We start from the raw sequence: 15,055 nt of genomic DNA, 5'->3' as shown, positions 1-15,055 counted from the left end.
CAAAGTCGGCACTCCTAATGGTGCAAGGGATTGTGAAAGCGTCGGGATATTCCAATTTAGGAGTCGTTAAGTGCACAATTGCACTCACTTGCTAAGTCATCTTTATAGTTTCAAAATTCATCAATCTCTTCTTTGTCACCAAGTCATTCATAAACTTTGCATGGCATTTGCTCCAAAGCCTAAACCAATGGAACGTTGATAGATAGACTCTTCATCATGTCAATGAACTTTTTGAATTGGTTCTCGCCATTTTGCTTGGCAACCCTTTGAGGATATGGAGGAGGAGGCCTAGGAATTGGTGCCTTAGCCTTTGGCAATACCGGTTCCGGTATGTCAACAATGCGTTCCTTAGATGGGTTCACTTCCTCATGAGTCTCCTCCACATTGTCATCAATATCAATTCTCACCTCATCATTTGCTTGCACTTCATTGCTCGGCATCTCATATTCTTGTACCATTTGCTCATCATCCACAATTTTCTTTTGACTTGAGGTGGTTGCATCCCCACCTTTTCCACTCCTAGTAGTAACGGTCATGGCATGTCTCGTGTTGTTCCCACCCTTTGGGTACACCACCATGTCACTTAGTAGTGCCCCCTTAGGATGAGTATTGAAAGCTTGCGAGATTTGCCCCAATTGAACTTCCAAATTGCGAATTGAAGTGTTGTGAGAGGCTAGTTGAGCATCGGAGTCGGGATTCTTCTCCATCATTTATTTGAACGTGTTCTCAATTCGGCCCATCTCATTGTTGGAAGAACTCGGACCTTGGGAAGGATAAGGAGGTGGTTGCTCTGTTGTTGATACATCGGGGGCCTTTGAAAACCCGATCCGCAATTGTTGTTGTTTTTCCACCCTCATTGGTTGTTGCCTCCCGAATATCCTTGACTATTGCCACTCCGATTGCCTGAGTTATTTTGACCATTCCAATTTCCTTGATTGTTTTTATTGTTCCGATTCCCTTGTTTGTTAACACCATTACAATTACCTTGGTTGTTTGAATTCCAATTCCCTTGATTTCCTTGAGGTCGCCATTGTTGTTAATTCGGGCCTTGATTGTTGTTTCTTTGCCCTTGGAAGTTGTTCACATATTGTTCTTCCTCCCCTTGTTCATTGTACGACTCATCTTGATCAAATCCACTATCATCTTGCACATAATTATCAACACGGTTTTGCACGTGAGGACCCTCTTGTTTACCATCACACTAACTCCCTCCATTGCATTAACTTGCTTAGGACCTTGCACTTGTTAAAGTTTATCCTTGGCTAGTTGATTCATTATGGTGGTCAACTCGGCAATTGCTCGACCATGATCATGTAATTATTTATGCAAGTGAATCACATTTGGATCTCCTTGAGGAACATTTGCCCTACTTTGCCTTGCCGATGAAGTATTCGCCGTTTCATCTAGAATCTCACTAGATTCCGCATACGGCATTGTCATGAAATTTCCACCGGCTAGTTGGTTGACCACGCATTGATTGGTAGTATTGATCCCCCTATAGAATGTTTGTTTAATCATAGCCTCTGTCATGTCATTGTTCGGGCACTCTTTCACCATAGTCTGGTACCTCTCCCATATCTCAGCAAAGACTCATTGGGTTCTTTTTTTAATGCTAGAATCTCATCCCTAAGAGTTGCCATATGCCCGGGAGAAAAGAACTTGGAAATAAATTTCTCGGCCAATTCATCCCATGTATGGATAGAACGATTTGGCAACCTCTCTAACCAATCCAAGGCCTTCCCCCGTAGAGAGAAAGGAAATAGCCTCAACCGTAGAGCTTCCTCGAAGACGTTTGTCTGTTTACTCCCCCCAGCAAGTGTCCACAAACCTTTTCAAGTGCTTGTACGCATTTTGATTCGGATCCACGATGAAGAATTCCCGTTGCTCTAACAATGTGAGTATAACATTTGTAATTTGAAAATTGCCCACCCAAATACGAAGCGGGACTATGGCACTTGCGTATCCTTCATTTGGCAACATCCGGTGTGGAGCCGCTCTTTATGGAGGTGGAGGTGGAACGGGAACATTGTCTTGAGGTGGTCGGCCTCGTCTATTTGCTTGAGGTTCAAGAGGAACATCATCAACTTGATCATCTTCCACGTCCACATCCCCCATAGGCATGTTTTCAAGAGGATCAATGTTGTTGAGAGCCATTGTTCACGTACAATTGTTTCACAAAAAAATTAGTAACTCGGAAGGAAAATGTCACGACCCAACTTTTCCTCCGTTTGGGTATCGTGATGGCACCTAGTCTTAGGGACTAGGTAAGCCTAACTCATACTGAAATACCACCATAATAAATGAAATTTAATAGTCTTGAAGCCGAAATCTCTACAAAATTTAAAATTCCCAAAACCCGGTAGTACAAGTCGTAAGCTCTATAGAGTTTCGCTACAACTTCTAAACACAACCGTATGGAAAAGTACAACAGTGTGAATATAAAATAGGAAGGTGACTCCAAGCCTGGAACGCAACAGCAGGACTACCTTGAGTCTCCTCGGCAAGAATACGCACAGCTACTAGGGAACAATACCTGGATCTGCACAAAAAAAATGTGCAGAAGTGTAGTATGAGCACACCACAGCGGTGCCCAGTAAGTATCAAGACTAACCTCGGTGGAGTAGTGATGAGGAACACTCAAGACACCCACTGGTCTAATAAGCAGAACAAGTATAAGTATAGAAACAACCGAACAAGATATCTATATAAGGGCTAAGCGATAGTGCTAACAATATAGTAACTACAATAAGGAAATAAAACAACAATTACTTAGCGGAACACCATAAGGGAAACACGAAAAGGTAAGCGAGAATACAACCCAAATCCGAAATCACAAAATACAATAAAAACAAGTCATAACTCAACAACTCTGATAGTTTTCACCCAGAGTCTTAACAAACAAGCGTCAATCAAATAGTAAAACCTTTAAGCGATAAAAATGTTTTTGAAATATACTTCATTCAAATAAATGTTCTTTTCAAAAAGAGTTCCTTCAAAATAAATGCTTTTCGAATATAATCTTTTCAAATAGATAACCTTCGCATATCAGTCACTCTATGACACCTCACGTAATTATACAATACGGGTCTCAATACCTGAACCCTAATACTTGGCATCCTGTGCCCTCATCATACCTCCTAATCACACTGACAACTCATGTGCCCAAAAGAGTCATTCTCACATGGAAGGCAAGGAACAAGGGTGTGCGTCCATACTTAGAAATCTCAAAGAGCCTCCTACCCGGTAAGGGTGATTAACCATGTGTATGCTTGTGCAAGTGTCCTAACCTAGTTCATACCAACTAGTAAGTATAAGGAATAGAACGGACAACACCAATAATGTTTACACAGGGATAGGATCAATGAAACATCAGCTCAGAACGCAATGATTTTTAATAGGGGATCTCCCAGGATATCGTCCTGTAGTCCCAAACGTAAATATTCGGCGATCACTCAGTATCCGGGGGATCTCTTAGTATCCTCAATATATGCTGGGGATCTCTCGGTATCTCGAGGATCTCTTAGTATCCTCAATATATAAGGGGGATCTCTCAGTATCCCGAGATCTCTTAGTATCCTCAATATATGCTGGGGATCTCTCGGTATCCCGAGCTACAGTCCAAATCAATATATGCGTACAGGGAAATCTCCCGGGTGCAGTCCCGTAGTCCCAAAAGTAAATATGCAGGGTGATAGTAGGCTATATAGTTGATATTTACACCTTAATATGACCATGCTTTGTTGGTTTTTTATAGGTAAAGTGCCAACAAAATGCTCTAAATAGTGTTCTTTTGTTTCGCAGGGAATATTATATGTGAGGAAGCAACACAGAGTGTTTTGGCACCAGAGAATGTGAAGAAAACGCCCACTCGAGAAGTACCCGAGCACAAAGGAGCAGAAAATGGCCTGGGCAAGAATTCCACCGCGACCACGGTGGACCGCGGCGCGACCGAGGTGGATTAAATGTGAGGCAGTAAGGTCAGCTGTCACCGCGGTCGACCGCGGTCCACGCCGGGACCGCGGTGAACTGTTCACGCTGCTGGAAGTCTGGGGACTAAAGTGTATTTTCGGGGAAATTTTTGTGAAACCCTTATAAGCTCTAGAAACTCGCCCAAGTTGAAGTTAAGCTTGTTTTAGACTACTTTTGGAGGCAAGAACAAGTGTGAGAAGATCAACCAAACATTAGAGTTTTTCTATCTCTTCTATTTTCTTGCAATTACCCGTTATGAATAATTTAGTAGTTTATTCTCGTTTTGTCATGAGTAGTTAATTCCTTTGTCTAGGGTTTTGATGGAACCTATTGAAGGATGAACTTCGTGATTATGTTTATATAGTTTGCCAGTTTAATCTCTATTTGTTCAACTACGTGTTTGTTGTAGTTAATTGACAGGATCCTTAATTAGCTGTGCTTATTTAGTGTGCATAACTCGGGAGAGATTGCATATTTAGGTAGTTGTTGAACATCACCGCTCCCAAAGTATAAGAGGTATCTATAACTGCAGATTTAAAGGGGGGATTAGGGATAACGAAGCCTTGGGTGCAATCTAAAGTGAGCTGTAATTAACAAAGCCAGCTAGTGTATCTCGAGAGAGTGCGTCTAGTAAATTATCGTGATTACTCGGGAGAGATTTACGGTAAAAGGAGTGCTCATGATTGATAGAGATATTTTGGTGAATCTATATGAAACATAACCAGAAGGGATTCCATCAATAGGGGAAATCACTACCTTAGAACCTTCTCATAATTGCTTACAACTCTAGCTTAGTTAGTTTTCAGCTGTTTATTTACTTTCAGTCTTAGTTATTAGTAATACCATCAACTGTTATTTACAACGTTTGAGGAAGTTGATTCCGTAGAATTTAGTAAGTCCAACGAAAGTAATTGATAGGTTAATTCCCTGTGGGTTCGACTCTGGGCATAAATACTCAGATTATATTTGCAACGTCCGCGTGTCCTTTTATAAGGCATAGTTGGGCGTGATCATAGGGGGATCTCCCGGGTGCAGTCCCGTAGTCCCAAAAGTAAATATGCAAGGGATCTCTTGGGTGCAGTCCCGTAGTCCCAAAAGTAAATATGTAGGGGATCTCTCGGGTGCAGTCCCGTAGTCCCAAAAGTAAATATGCAGGGGATCTCCCGGGTGAAGTCCCGTAGTCCCAAAAGTAAATATGCAGGGGATCTCCCGGGTGCAATCCCGTAGTCCCAAAAGTAAATATACAGGGGGATCTCCCGGGTGCAGTCCCGTAGTCCCAAAACTAAATATGTAGGGGCATATCCCGGAACACTGATCCGTAGTCGCAAAGTAAACATGCAGCGCAAGCAACAGAAACAATAGTCACAGCACAACAGAAAACTCGTACATCACCACAATACATAAAACAACAACAATGACAATAATACAAGGTAAGACAGGCAAATCAACTTAAGGGCTGTAAATCGCAAGGAAACAGCAGAACCAGCCCACAAGGAATAACCACAGAAAAGAATGCTGGCATAAAGGGAACAGTTCAATAAAGGGAAAACTAACATGTAGCAAGGATCCCATAATATACAACTCAATAACAGGGAAATCAACAAGAGTCCAATAGTCCCAAATAAAGGCAACTCAACAAAGATATAGGTTATCTAAACCCCTTTTAAGGTTGTAAAGTTACGAGGATATTCGACAATTCAATTAAGGAAAGATAATCTTAGCTTCACTTAAGACTAAACAATTTCAGGAGGGAAAATAATAATTCTCAAATAAGACAAGCAGCCATGAAAAGATAGCATGGCAATATGAGAGGCGAAATTCTTCGGTTAAATCAAATAGGAGTCAATTAGGCAATAAGAGTAAATCATGAAGTAATTAATTCCAATTAAACATGCAGAGGCGAAACTAGTAAATAGGAAACTCAGTCATATCAAGAATAACTTCATACATAGTGAATATAAGGACCTAAGAACCCTAAAAGGACAATTTCCCACAAATAAGTCTGAGTACGCACTCGTCACCTCGCGTACACGAACTACAATCAACATAGAAGACTCCAATCCTAATTGGAAGTCCCCCGCACAAGGTTAGGCAAGATACTTACCTCAAGGACGTCAAACCGATACTCTAAAATGCACTTCTCGGGTGAAAAGACCTCCGGACGGCTCAAATCCAACCAAAATAACTTCAAGGCACAAATAAAACACATAATAAACTATTGTGGATCATAAAGTCTCAATCTTTAATAAAAATCCAAAAATTGGTCCGAAAGTCGATCCCCAGGCCCGCACCTCGGAATCTGACAAATTTTACAAAAACTGAATACCCATTTCGATGCGAGTTCAACCATACAAAATTTATCAAATTCCAATACCATTTGGTCCCTCAAATCATGATTTTCATTTTGAAAAAAAAAATTCTTCAAAAACCAACATTTTTCTCAACTCAAAACACAAATTAAAAGATGACAATGAAGATAAAATCATGTAATATGTTAGGTTCTAGGTGAAGAACACTTACCCAATCAATTTTCTTGAAAAACCCCCAAAAAAAGCTCCCAAATCCGAACTTTAAAGCTCAAAATATGATGTAATGGCCAAACCCTCAACTTATATGATTCAGCCAGGACTTCCGCATCTGCGGTCAAGAAACTGCATCTGCGAGACCGCATTTGCGAGAGAGAGTCCGCACCTGCGAACTTAGCTGACCAAGCCAGGGACCGCATCTGCGGATATACAGCCGCACCAGCGACACCGCAGAAGCAAAAAAGGGAATCGCAGGAGCGAGATTTCACCGCATGTGAGATAGCTGGATCTCAGAAGCGGCTGTCGCAGCTGCGTGCCAGCCTCTGCATAAGCGAGCAAGCTCGCAAGCCTTCATGACCGCAGAAGCGGCCAGGCTCACGCAAAAGCAGAGCCGCACCTGCGCTCCGAGGTCGGAGGTGCGAAAACACCGGAAATCAGACATGTTCAAAACCCTAAAACATCCGAAACTCGTCCGAAACACGCCTGAGGCCCTCGGGACCCCGTCTAAATACACAAACAAGTTCTATAACCTAAAATGGACACGCCCGCAATCTCAAATCATATCAAACAACACCAGAAATGCAAATCGCGCCATGAATCGAACTATGAACTTCCAAATCTCCCAACTCTAAAAACTCGTGCCGGAACCAATCAAATCAACCCGGAATGACGCCAAATTTTGCAGACAAGTCCCAAATAAAAACACGGAGCTGTTCCATCTCTTGAAATCGCATTCTGATTCCGATAGAACAAAAGTCAACTATGCGTCAAACTTCTCCATTTTTCAAACTTCAACTTTTCCAACTTTCGCCGATTTGCCTCAAATTACTCTACGGACCTCCAAATCAAAATCCGGACACGCGCCTAAGTCCAAAATTACCATACGAAGCTGTTGAGATCACTCAAAATCCGTTCCGGAGCCGTTTACTCAAAAGTCCAATTCCGGTCAAATTCTCACCGCTCAAGCTTCCAAAACTAGAATCCTTCTTCCAATTCGACTCCGAATCATCCGTTAACTGAATTCAACCATGCATGCAAGTCGATGCACATAATGTGAAGGTGTTGTAGACCTTACGCTGCTGAACGGAGCATAAATTCTCAAAACGACCGGACGGGTCGTTACAAAGAAGACAATTCACATACAAAACCAAATATATAGCTAAATCCATTTTTAGCTCCCCGGCGACGGTGCCAAAAATTAAACTCGTCCAAGTTACACCTCTTATTCAAGGATATGAAACAGTCGATGCAATAGTAATACCCAACAGAGTCGGGGTCGAATTCCACAAGGAGCTATGATATTGGGTTTAGGAGTATATATTACGGTATATGAGTTTGAACTATCTTTGATTACACTTCCACAAATTTTGTTCGTTCTATAGCTAAATTAAACTAAGATTGCACCTAAGTGACTAAAACTAAGAAATGATGTTTTTGGTTGTTTTTCAAATATTGTAAAAGGCCTAGGGCTATGACCTTCACCTAGGTGTTTGCCTAACGGGTTGTACACTTTCAAGCTTGTTTTGTTGGTCGGGGTGTATTATAGCTATCAACACTCAACTACCCACTCAATACCTCTCGGTAAGAGAGTGATTTTGCCCAATTTGGCTTTCTCAAGTCCAAATGGGTATTGAACAAAACACTTGTTAAATTGTTCAAGTCGGGTTTTACTATGTCTAGGTTCAACCCTTTAATAAGACTATCAATCTCTTGATTTCATCCCAAATCCTTGTTAGCCAAGTTTTCCAAGACTAAGTCTCTCTTTCTCAAATAGAGACTAAGTCAAATAGGCATGAACTAATGTTTGCAACCATTAATTCTACAATAAAAAGCAAGAACAAGGCTAAATAACAAACACCCAACCATTAGCAAGCCATAAATTAAACACCCATTAGGTTTACACACTAGGGTTGTCATAACCCTAGTTAGAAATTTAGCTACTCATGCTCAGAATAAAAGAAAGAGAAAAAGAAATGCAACTAAACTCATATTGAAAGATTAAAAGACAAAAATCTAATGTTTAATCACTAAAGTAAGCTAACGTTGCCTAAAGCAGTAAAGAAAAACGGCTACAGAAGTTCCGATGTTCAAAACTTGACCTAATTTCGTAAAAGATGTCTATTTATACAGAGCTGAAAGTTTCGAACAAAATTGCCCTTTCTGAGGTTCTGAAGCCGCACAATTCCATGTGCGGTCTGCACTTCTTCTTCGATCTTGGCAGGAGCTGGGTCTGCGGCCGCAGAATTCTAGGATGCGGCCGCATCTTTAGTGTTCTACAGTCCGCACAAATCCTGGTGCAGCCGCATAGGACCTTTCTGCGGATCGTACAATTCTGAGTGCGAGCGCATTGTTAAAATCTGTGGCAGCACAATTATTGTGCGGTCCGCATTTCCTTGAGGCTTGAACTGGGACTTCTCTAAATTTGAACTCTAGCATAGCTTCTGCAGCCATACAATAATATTGTAGTCCGCACTTTGTTCTAAGGCTCTGTTGGATTTCCTTCGCATTCTGCGGCTGCAGAAGGAATTCTGCGGTCCGCACATTAGCATTTTTGCCTGATTCTTGTTCTTCAGTTCAAATCACTCCTTCATGAGTTGGATTTCATCTTTGTGGCTCATTTTCCAATACTCCTGCAACTAAGCATATTTTATCAGTTTTCGGGAATACAATTGAGCATTTTTGGAGTAAAATAAAAGCTAGAAAGCGCTAATAAGTAGTCAAAATCCCCACTTATCAACTTCTTTTTTCATTGTACACACTGTTCTTGGAAATGCCAATTGCCGCTTGTGAGTCACAATTTAAGGAAATTAGTGAAGTGTGTCTTCCCCACAAACGCACGTCTGCCAATATGTTTCTCAGTCATTCAGTTTCTTGCCCTGCTAACTCAAGAGCAATAAATTCTGATTCCATGGTCGAACGTGCTATATAAGTCTATTTTCAACACTTTCATGAAATAGCACATGCACCCAATATAAACACATAGCCACTAGCAGAGCTAACTTCATCATTGTCAGTAACCCTGTTTGCATTACAAAGCCTTCTAAAATAGCAGGAAATTTATTAAAATGCAAACCTCAATCACCTTAGTAAACGATGAAGAGCATTTCAGTGTTCACTACTGGGGTTGTAAGTAAATCTACTCAATCTACTAACAACATAAGCAATATCAGACCGTGTATAATACATGAGAAACATTACACTACCAATTATCTTAGCATATTTAGTTTGAGAAATAATAGATTCTTTATCCTTTCTCAAGTGTATGCTAGGATCATAAGGAGTTCTCACAGGAGCTCATCAAAACAATCAAACATTTTCTCAATGTAGTGAGACTGAGACAATGAAAATCCATTAGCAGTTCTTTTAATTTTAATCCCTAAAATTGCATCTGTTTCTCCAAGATCATTCTTTTCAAATTTAGACGACAATAACTTCTTACTCTCATTTACAATATCCACATCAGGTCCAAAGATTAATAAGTCATCTACATACAAGCATATAATCACACAATTTGATCCTACCATCTTGGAATAAACACAAGTATCAGATGCATTAACAACAAACTCATTATCTACTAGTATGCTATTAAACTTTTCATACCATTTCTTAGGTGCATGTTTAAGACCATATAGAGACTTTCTCAATTTGCATACATTATTCTCTTGTCCTTGGATCACAAAACCCGCAGGTTGAGTAATATAGATCTCTTCCTCTGAATCACCATTTAGAAAAGCCGTCTTAGAGTCCATTTAACATATCACTAAATTATGGATAGCGGCTAAGGCAAAAAGAGTTCAAATCGCTCCGATTTTAGTCATAGGAGAATAAGTATAAAAGTAGTCAATGACTTTCTTTTGGTTAAAATGCCTAATAACAAGTCTAGCCTTATATTTCTCCATTGTACCACCAGGTCTCAATTTCTTCTTAAATACCCACTTGCTACTTTCGGGTTTATAACCTATAAGAAAATCAAACAAGTCCCAAGTGTGATTAGAAACTATAGAGTCTAATTCACTTTTAATGGACTCTTTTCAAAAATTAGCATCTATTGAAATCATTACTTTATCATAAGTCTTAGGGTCTTCTTCTATTAAATAGGTAGACACTAATTAATAATTCAAAAGATCAAGCTCAATATTTTCACTCAAGAAAGTATTGATAAAGTCAGAACCAAAGCTAGATTCAATTCTACGTCTCTTACTCCTTTTAAGTTCATTTTTATGATCATTAGTAGTAATACTAGAAGAAGGCACAATATGAGAATTAAAAGACATAGATGTATTATTAGGCAAATCAGTAAGAACATTATCTTTCAATGGAAAAACATGCTAAAAAAATTATGCACCTCTAGATTCACAAATAGAATGATCATTCAAAGAAAGAGATCTATATGCAGCAATTTTTTGAGTTTAACCAATAAAAATGGCATCAAAAGTCTTGGGTCCTACAGTTACTTGTTTAAAATCAGGTAGATCAACCTTAGCCAAACAACCCCACACTTAAAGAAATTTTAAGTTAGGGGCAAATCCTTTCCATAACTCATAAGGAGTTTTATCTAATTTCTTATTAGGGACTCTATTAAGAACATAACATGAAGATAAGACAACTTCCCCCCACATCTTGTCAAATAAACCTAAACTCAAAAGTACAGGATTCATCATTTCTTTAAGATTTCGATTTTTTCATTCAGCTACATTATTTTGTTAGGGAGTATAGAGATCACTAACCTCTTGTTACACTCCATGTTTTCGTACGTGGAAAAATGCCATAAGTAAATTGATATAAGCTCGAAAATGAGATGTTACATCCCGCATTTCCGTACGTCAAAGTTTCATCATAAGTTAATCGACGTAAGCTCGGGAGGAGATTATTTGGAGGTTATAAGTATTATGCTATTTCAAACGAGTGATAAGTAAATTCGTGAAGGTGAGAGGGTAAGCGAATCGAAGAAACTGAGTTTCATAGAAGTTTGTCAAATTGGGATAAAATACGGTCCAAGCTATAATACCCGGTATTTTATGGACTAGTGCCATACGAGGTACCACATGACCATGATATTCAGGTGTATAAAGTATATTAAAAGTGAGTAGTATTCTAAGTAATTCGGAATAATTATTAATTATGTGGATAATGGGTAATTATTGATTTTTAGTGGGAGATTAAGTAATTAGTTAAGCATAATTTGGATAAGGTTAAGTGCTCCCAACATGGCAGCATGTGTAAAGCTTTCATCAAGCCTAAAGTGGCTAAGGTGTTATGAGGCGGCATCTTGAAAGGGACTCTTGGCTAAGCCATAAAAGGCTCTCAAAATCACAAATATATGGAATGGAACGTGAGTGCTTTAGCAAAAGGCATACAAGACTTCTCAAATTCATCGAAAGTCACATAAGATTATGATCAAAATTCAACAAAAGGCTTCTTTAATATATAGAATGGAGATGCTTACATCCAACCTCCAAGTAACGAGCCTTCAGCAACAGAATTTATCCGAGGATATAGTACGAGACTTCTTAGAAAATTAGCAACAAGATTTTGCGATGATAAAGGAGTACAGTGCAATCTTTCTCAAGAATATCATACGGATTCTCCCCTACTTCGATCCGTCGTTACGTGTTTTGTCGCAATTGAGGTATGTTAGCTAGATTATCAAGAGAATCGGTCCAAGTATGTTAAGGCTAAACCTTTCTTTATTTTGGCATGATCCAAGAACTACATATGTTTGATAACGAGACATAAAGAGAAGTTCATATTCCCGTTATGTACATTTTCCTAATCTCATTATTTATAGTATTCTCCCTTATCGGGACTTTATATTCAGTTGAGTATTGTCTTCTTCCGGTCAAGAGAGCGGAGGGTCTATGTATATATATATATATATACAGTATTACAANTTCAATGCAACATTGCTTCTAGGATTGCTGTTTTTTTTCTCGAATCTGGCCATTTTTGCCATTTTTGCAAAAGTGGCTATTTTTGTAAAGTATTTTTTTTTGAATCTGGCCATTTTGCCAGCTTTGCAAAAGTGGCTATTTTTGTAAAGTGTGTGTTTATACAATTGTGGCTATGTAGTTATTGGTCATAAATGCAAACTAAGTTAAAGAACCAATATTGTATCAACTTTGGGCCTTATTGAACCAAAAAATAAAAGCTGGCCCATTTACCTTAAACAACAAAATTACCCTTTTCTTCTATATAGCATTGGGCCAATAAAAATCCATTTCTTGGCCCATTTTTTAGTAATAAATTCCAGCAGCCCAAGAGGTCTTTACAAGCTGGCCCATTTCCCCTTTTAACAAAGAAGTTGGCCCATCCCTTTAAAATAGATAGAGTTGGTCCAACATTTATTTGCATAATATTTTCAATAATAAGATTAGAAAAATAGAAATAAAAATCAGATTTTTTTTATATACCAATTAAGTAACTCACTTTCTTCCAATTAATTATATCGAACGCTAGGCAATTAGTAGGTGCGCTCTAATTCCACGGTTTCGCTTGCGTAACGTGATGTTCAACATTCAATAATTTAATTCAACAAGGTCATACAATATTCGTTAGTTTTTCAGTTGATTTTTAGTTTAATAAACTCTTTGCCAAACTCGCGGATTCGCTTGCGTAGCGCGATAATTGACCTTTTAATAAATTTCAAAAAAAAAATTAATAATTAAACTCTTAGAATGTATTAATTTTCCTAGAAGTAAATAACTTGCTAACAATTGTTTGTCATGACTGCGGATTCGCTTGCGTAGCGCCGTTATGATTAAATAATAAATTTCGTCGATCACGCATTCGCTTGAGTAGCGCGACGGTTGACTTGTAAATTTTAAAGAGCTAATTTTCTCAAATATAGTATTTTTTTTAAAAGTATTACAAATAATTGATTGTCATGATTTCAGATTCGCTTGCGAGGCACAATTATGACAAATTAATTAATTATTTTTTATTCGATCACGTATTCGCTCGCGTAGCGTGGTTATGACATTTTTTATATTATTCAAAGACATTCTTTGATTTCTCTAATAATCAAGAGATAAAAGCGGATAGGTACAACATGAAAATAATATAAATCACAGTTTGTCCAAAATTAATTCAAGCCAAGTTTAAGTCAATAAAGCGACCGTGCTAGAACCACGGGACTCGGGGAATGCCTTATACCTTCTCCCCGGTCAACAGAATTCCTTATCCGAACTTTGTTTTCGCGGACCGATAAAAATAGAGTCAAACCTTCCTTTGACTAGGGATTCAAATAAATGGTGACTTGGAACACCGAAAAAATCAATTCCAAGTGGCGACTCTGAACAATAAAATAATCCCTACTCAAGTTTTTGTCACTTTAATTGGAAAAACTCTTTAACCCATACATACATATATTTCGGGGATAGGTGGGAAGAAGGGGTGTGACACCTAATATATACAATCTTTCAAAAAGGACTCGGCCTGCAAAAAAAAAAAAACGAAAACCTTATTGCTTCAAAATTTTTGTATGCAATGGAGTATTTACAAACATGTACCGTATTCACTTGTTCTATTAGTGGAAAATAAATAATTAAAATTCTAGTAGTATTCTGGAGTTACTGTACAATTTTTAATTGGTACAATGATAACGATAGTCCATCTCAGATGAATTAACTCCATCATTCAAATATATATGACAAAATGGATTACAATCCAACCGCATATGATTAAGGACTTATAATGCTCTTTGCTTAAAGCTGTATATGTAATAAACAGTTCACTAAATAATAGAGTTCGAACCCAGTAAATTAAATGAGGTTTCGTAAAATACTAAATCCGGACCCGTAATATTCAAATCCTTCATCTCCCTCCGAAGGATACTAAAAAGGAATTAATTAATAAAAGGAAAAACAAAATACAGAGAACATGAAGGATTTTACACCTGCATGGACCATAAATAGAAGAAAATCTTGTAATTTATCAAACTTTTAACCACAGATTCTTGGAACAGTCCAAATTTGTGGCTTTGACATCCTTTCATCAGCAGGTAAAGCCATAAACTTTTTCCAATCATCAATGGCCATAGTTAGGTCATGTATTTTATTTTCAAGTCCTATACAACAATTTGCATGCATTGTGCAAACAAAATTGAGATCTTTACTAGGCTCACAAAATCCCCCAAAAAGAGCAGTGTCCAAAAACCTTATTTTCAATCCAATTTCTTTAACAAAAGGGTCGTGTTTTATCATGTTGAGTACATCTTGATCCATTTTTCCTGGATGAGCCTCTCTTGCATCATACCAAAACTTGTAAAATTGGATGCTACGATTATTTGATTTCACAAAATTGAAACCTCCATTCGGTGAGTTGTCCAAATCAAAAGAATCATACCAATAATGGTCGCAAGCTATTTGGAAATCAGTGTCAGGATAAAAATGTGCAAATGGTTGTCGAAACCACAATATATCAGCATCCTGAAGACACATGGAAAAAAAAAATTTTTTTACAATATATAGCTAGAATATAAGGGATAGAATAAGTGATTACTAGACACCCATTTCGAAAAATCACATTTCAAAGTAATAGAGGATATATACTCATGAATTTTT

At 38.3% G+C, this 15,055-nt stretch overlaps 1 protein-coding gene across 1 annotated transcript in view; it reads right to left on the bottom strand.

The window, feature by feature from the left end:
• Nucleotides 1–14,434: 14,434 nt before the first annotated feature.
• The window catches only part of LOC109209456 (uncharacterized protein At4g15970-like), a 1,298-nt gene continuing 677 nt past the window's right edge, over nucleotides 14,435–15,055 (bottom strand). Inside the window, exon 2 of the mRNA XM_019372724.1 lies at nucleotides 14,435–14,920. Coding sequence (XP_019228269.1) covers nucleotides 14,435–14,920 — 486 coding nt within the window. The remainder of the gene's footprint in view (nucleotides 14,921–15,055) is intronic.

This window comes from Nicotiana attenuata, unplaced genomic scaffold, assembly GCF_001879085.1.
Source record: "Nicotiana attenuata strain UT unplaced genomic scaffold, NIATTr2, whole genome shotgun sequence".
Classification (NCBI taxonomy): Eukaryota; Viridiplantae; Streptophyta; class Magnoliopsida; order Solanales; family Solanaceae; genus Nicotiana; species Nicotiana attenuata.
The sequence above is the reverse complement of the archived record's forward strand: the minus strand, read 5'-3'. Positions and strand labels throughout refer to the sequence as shown.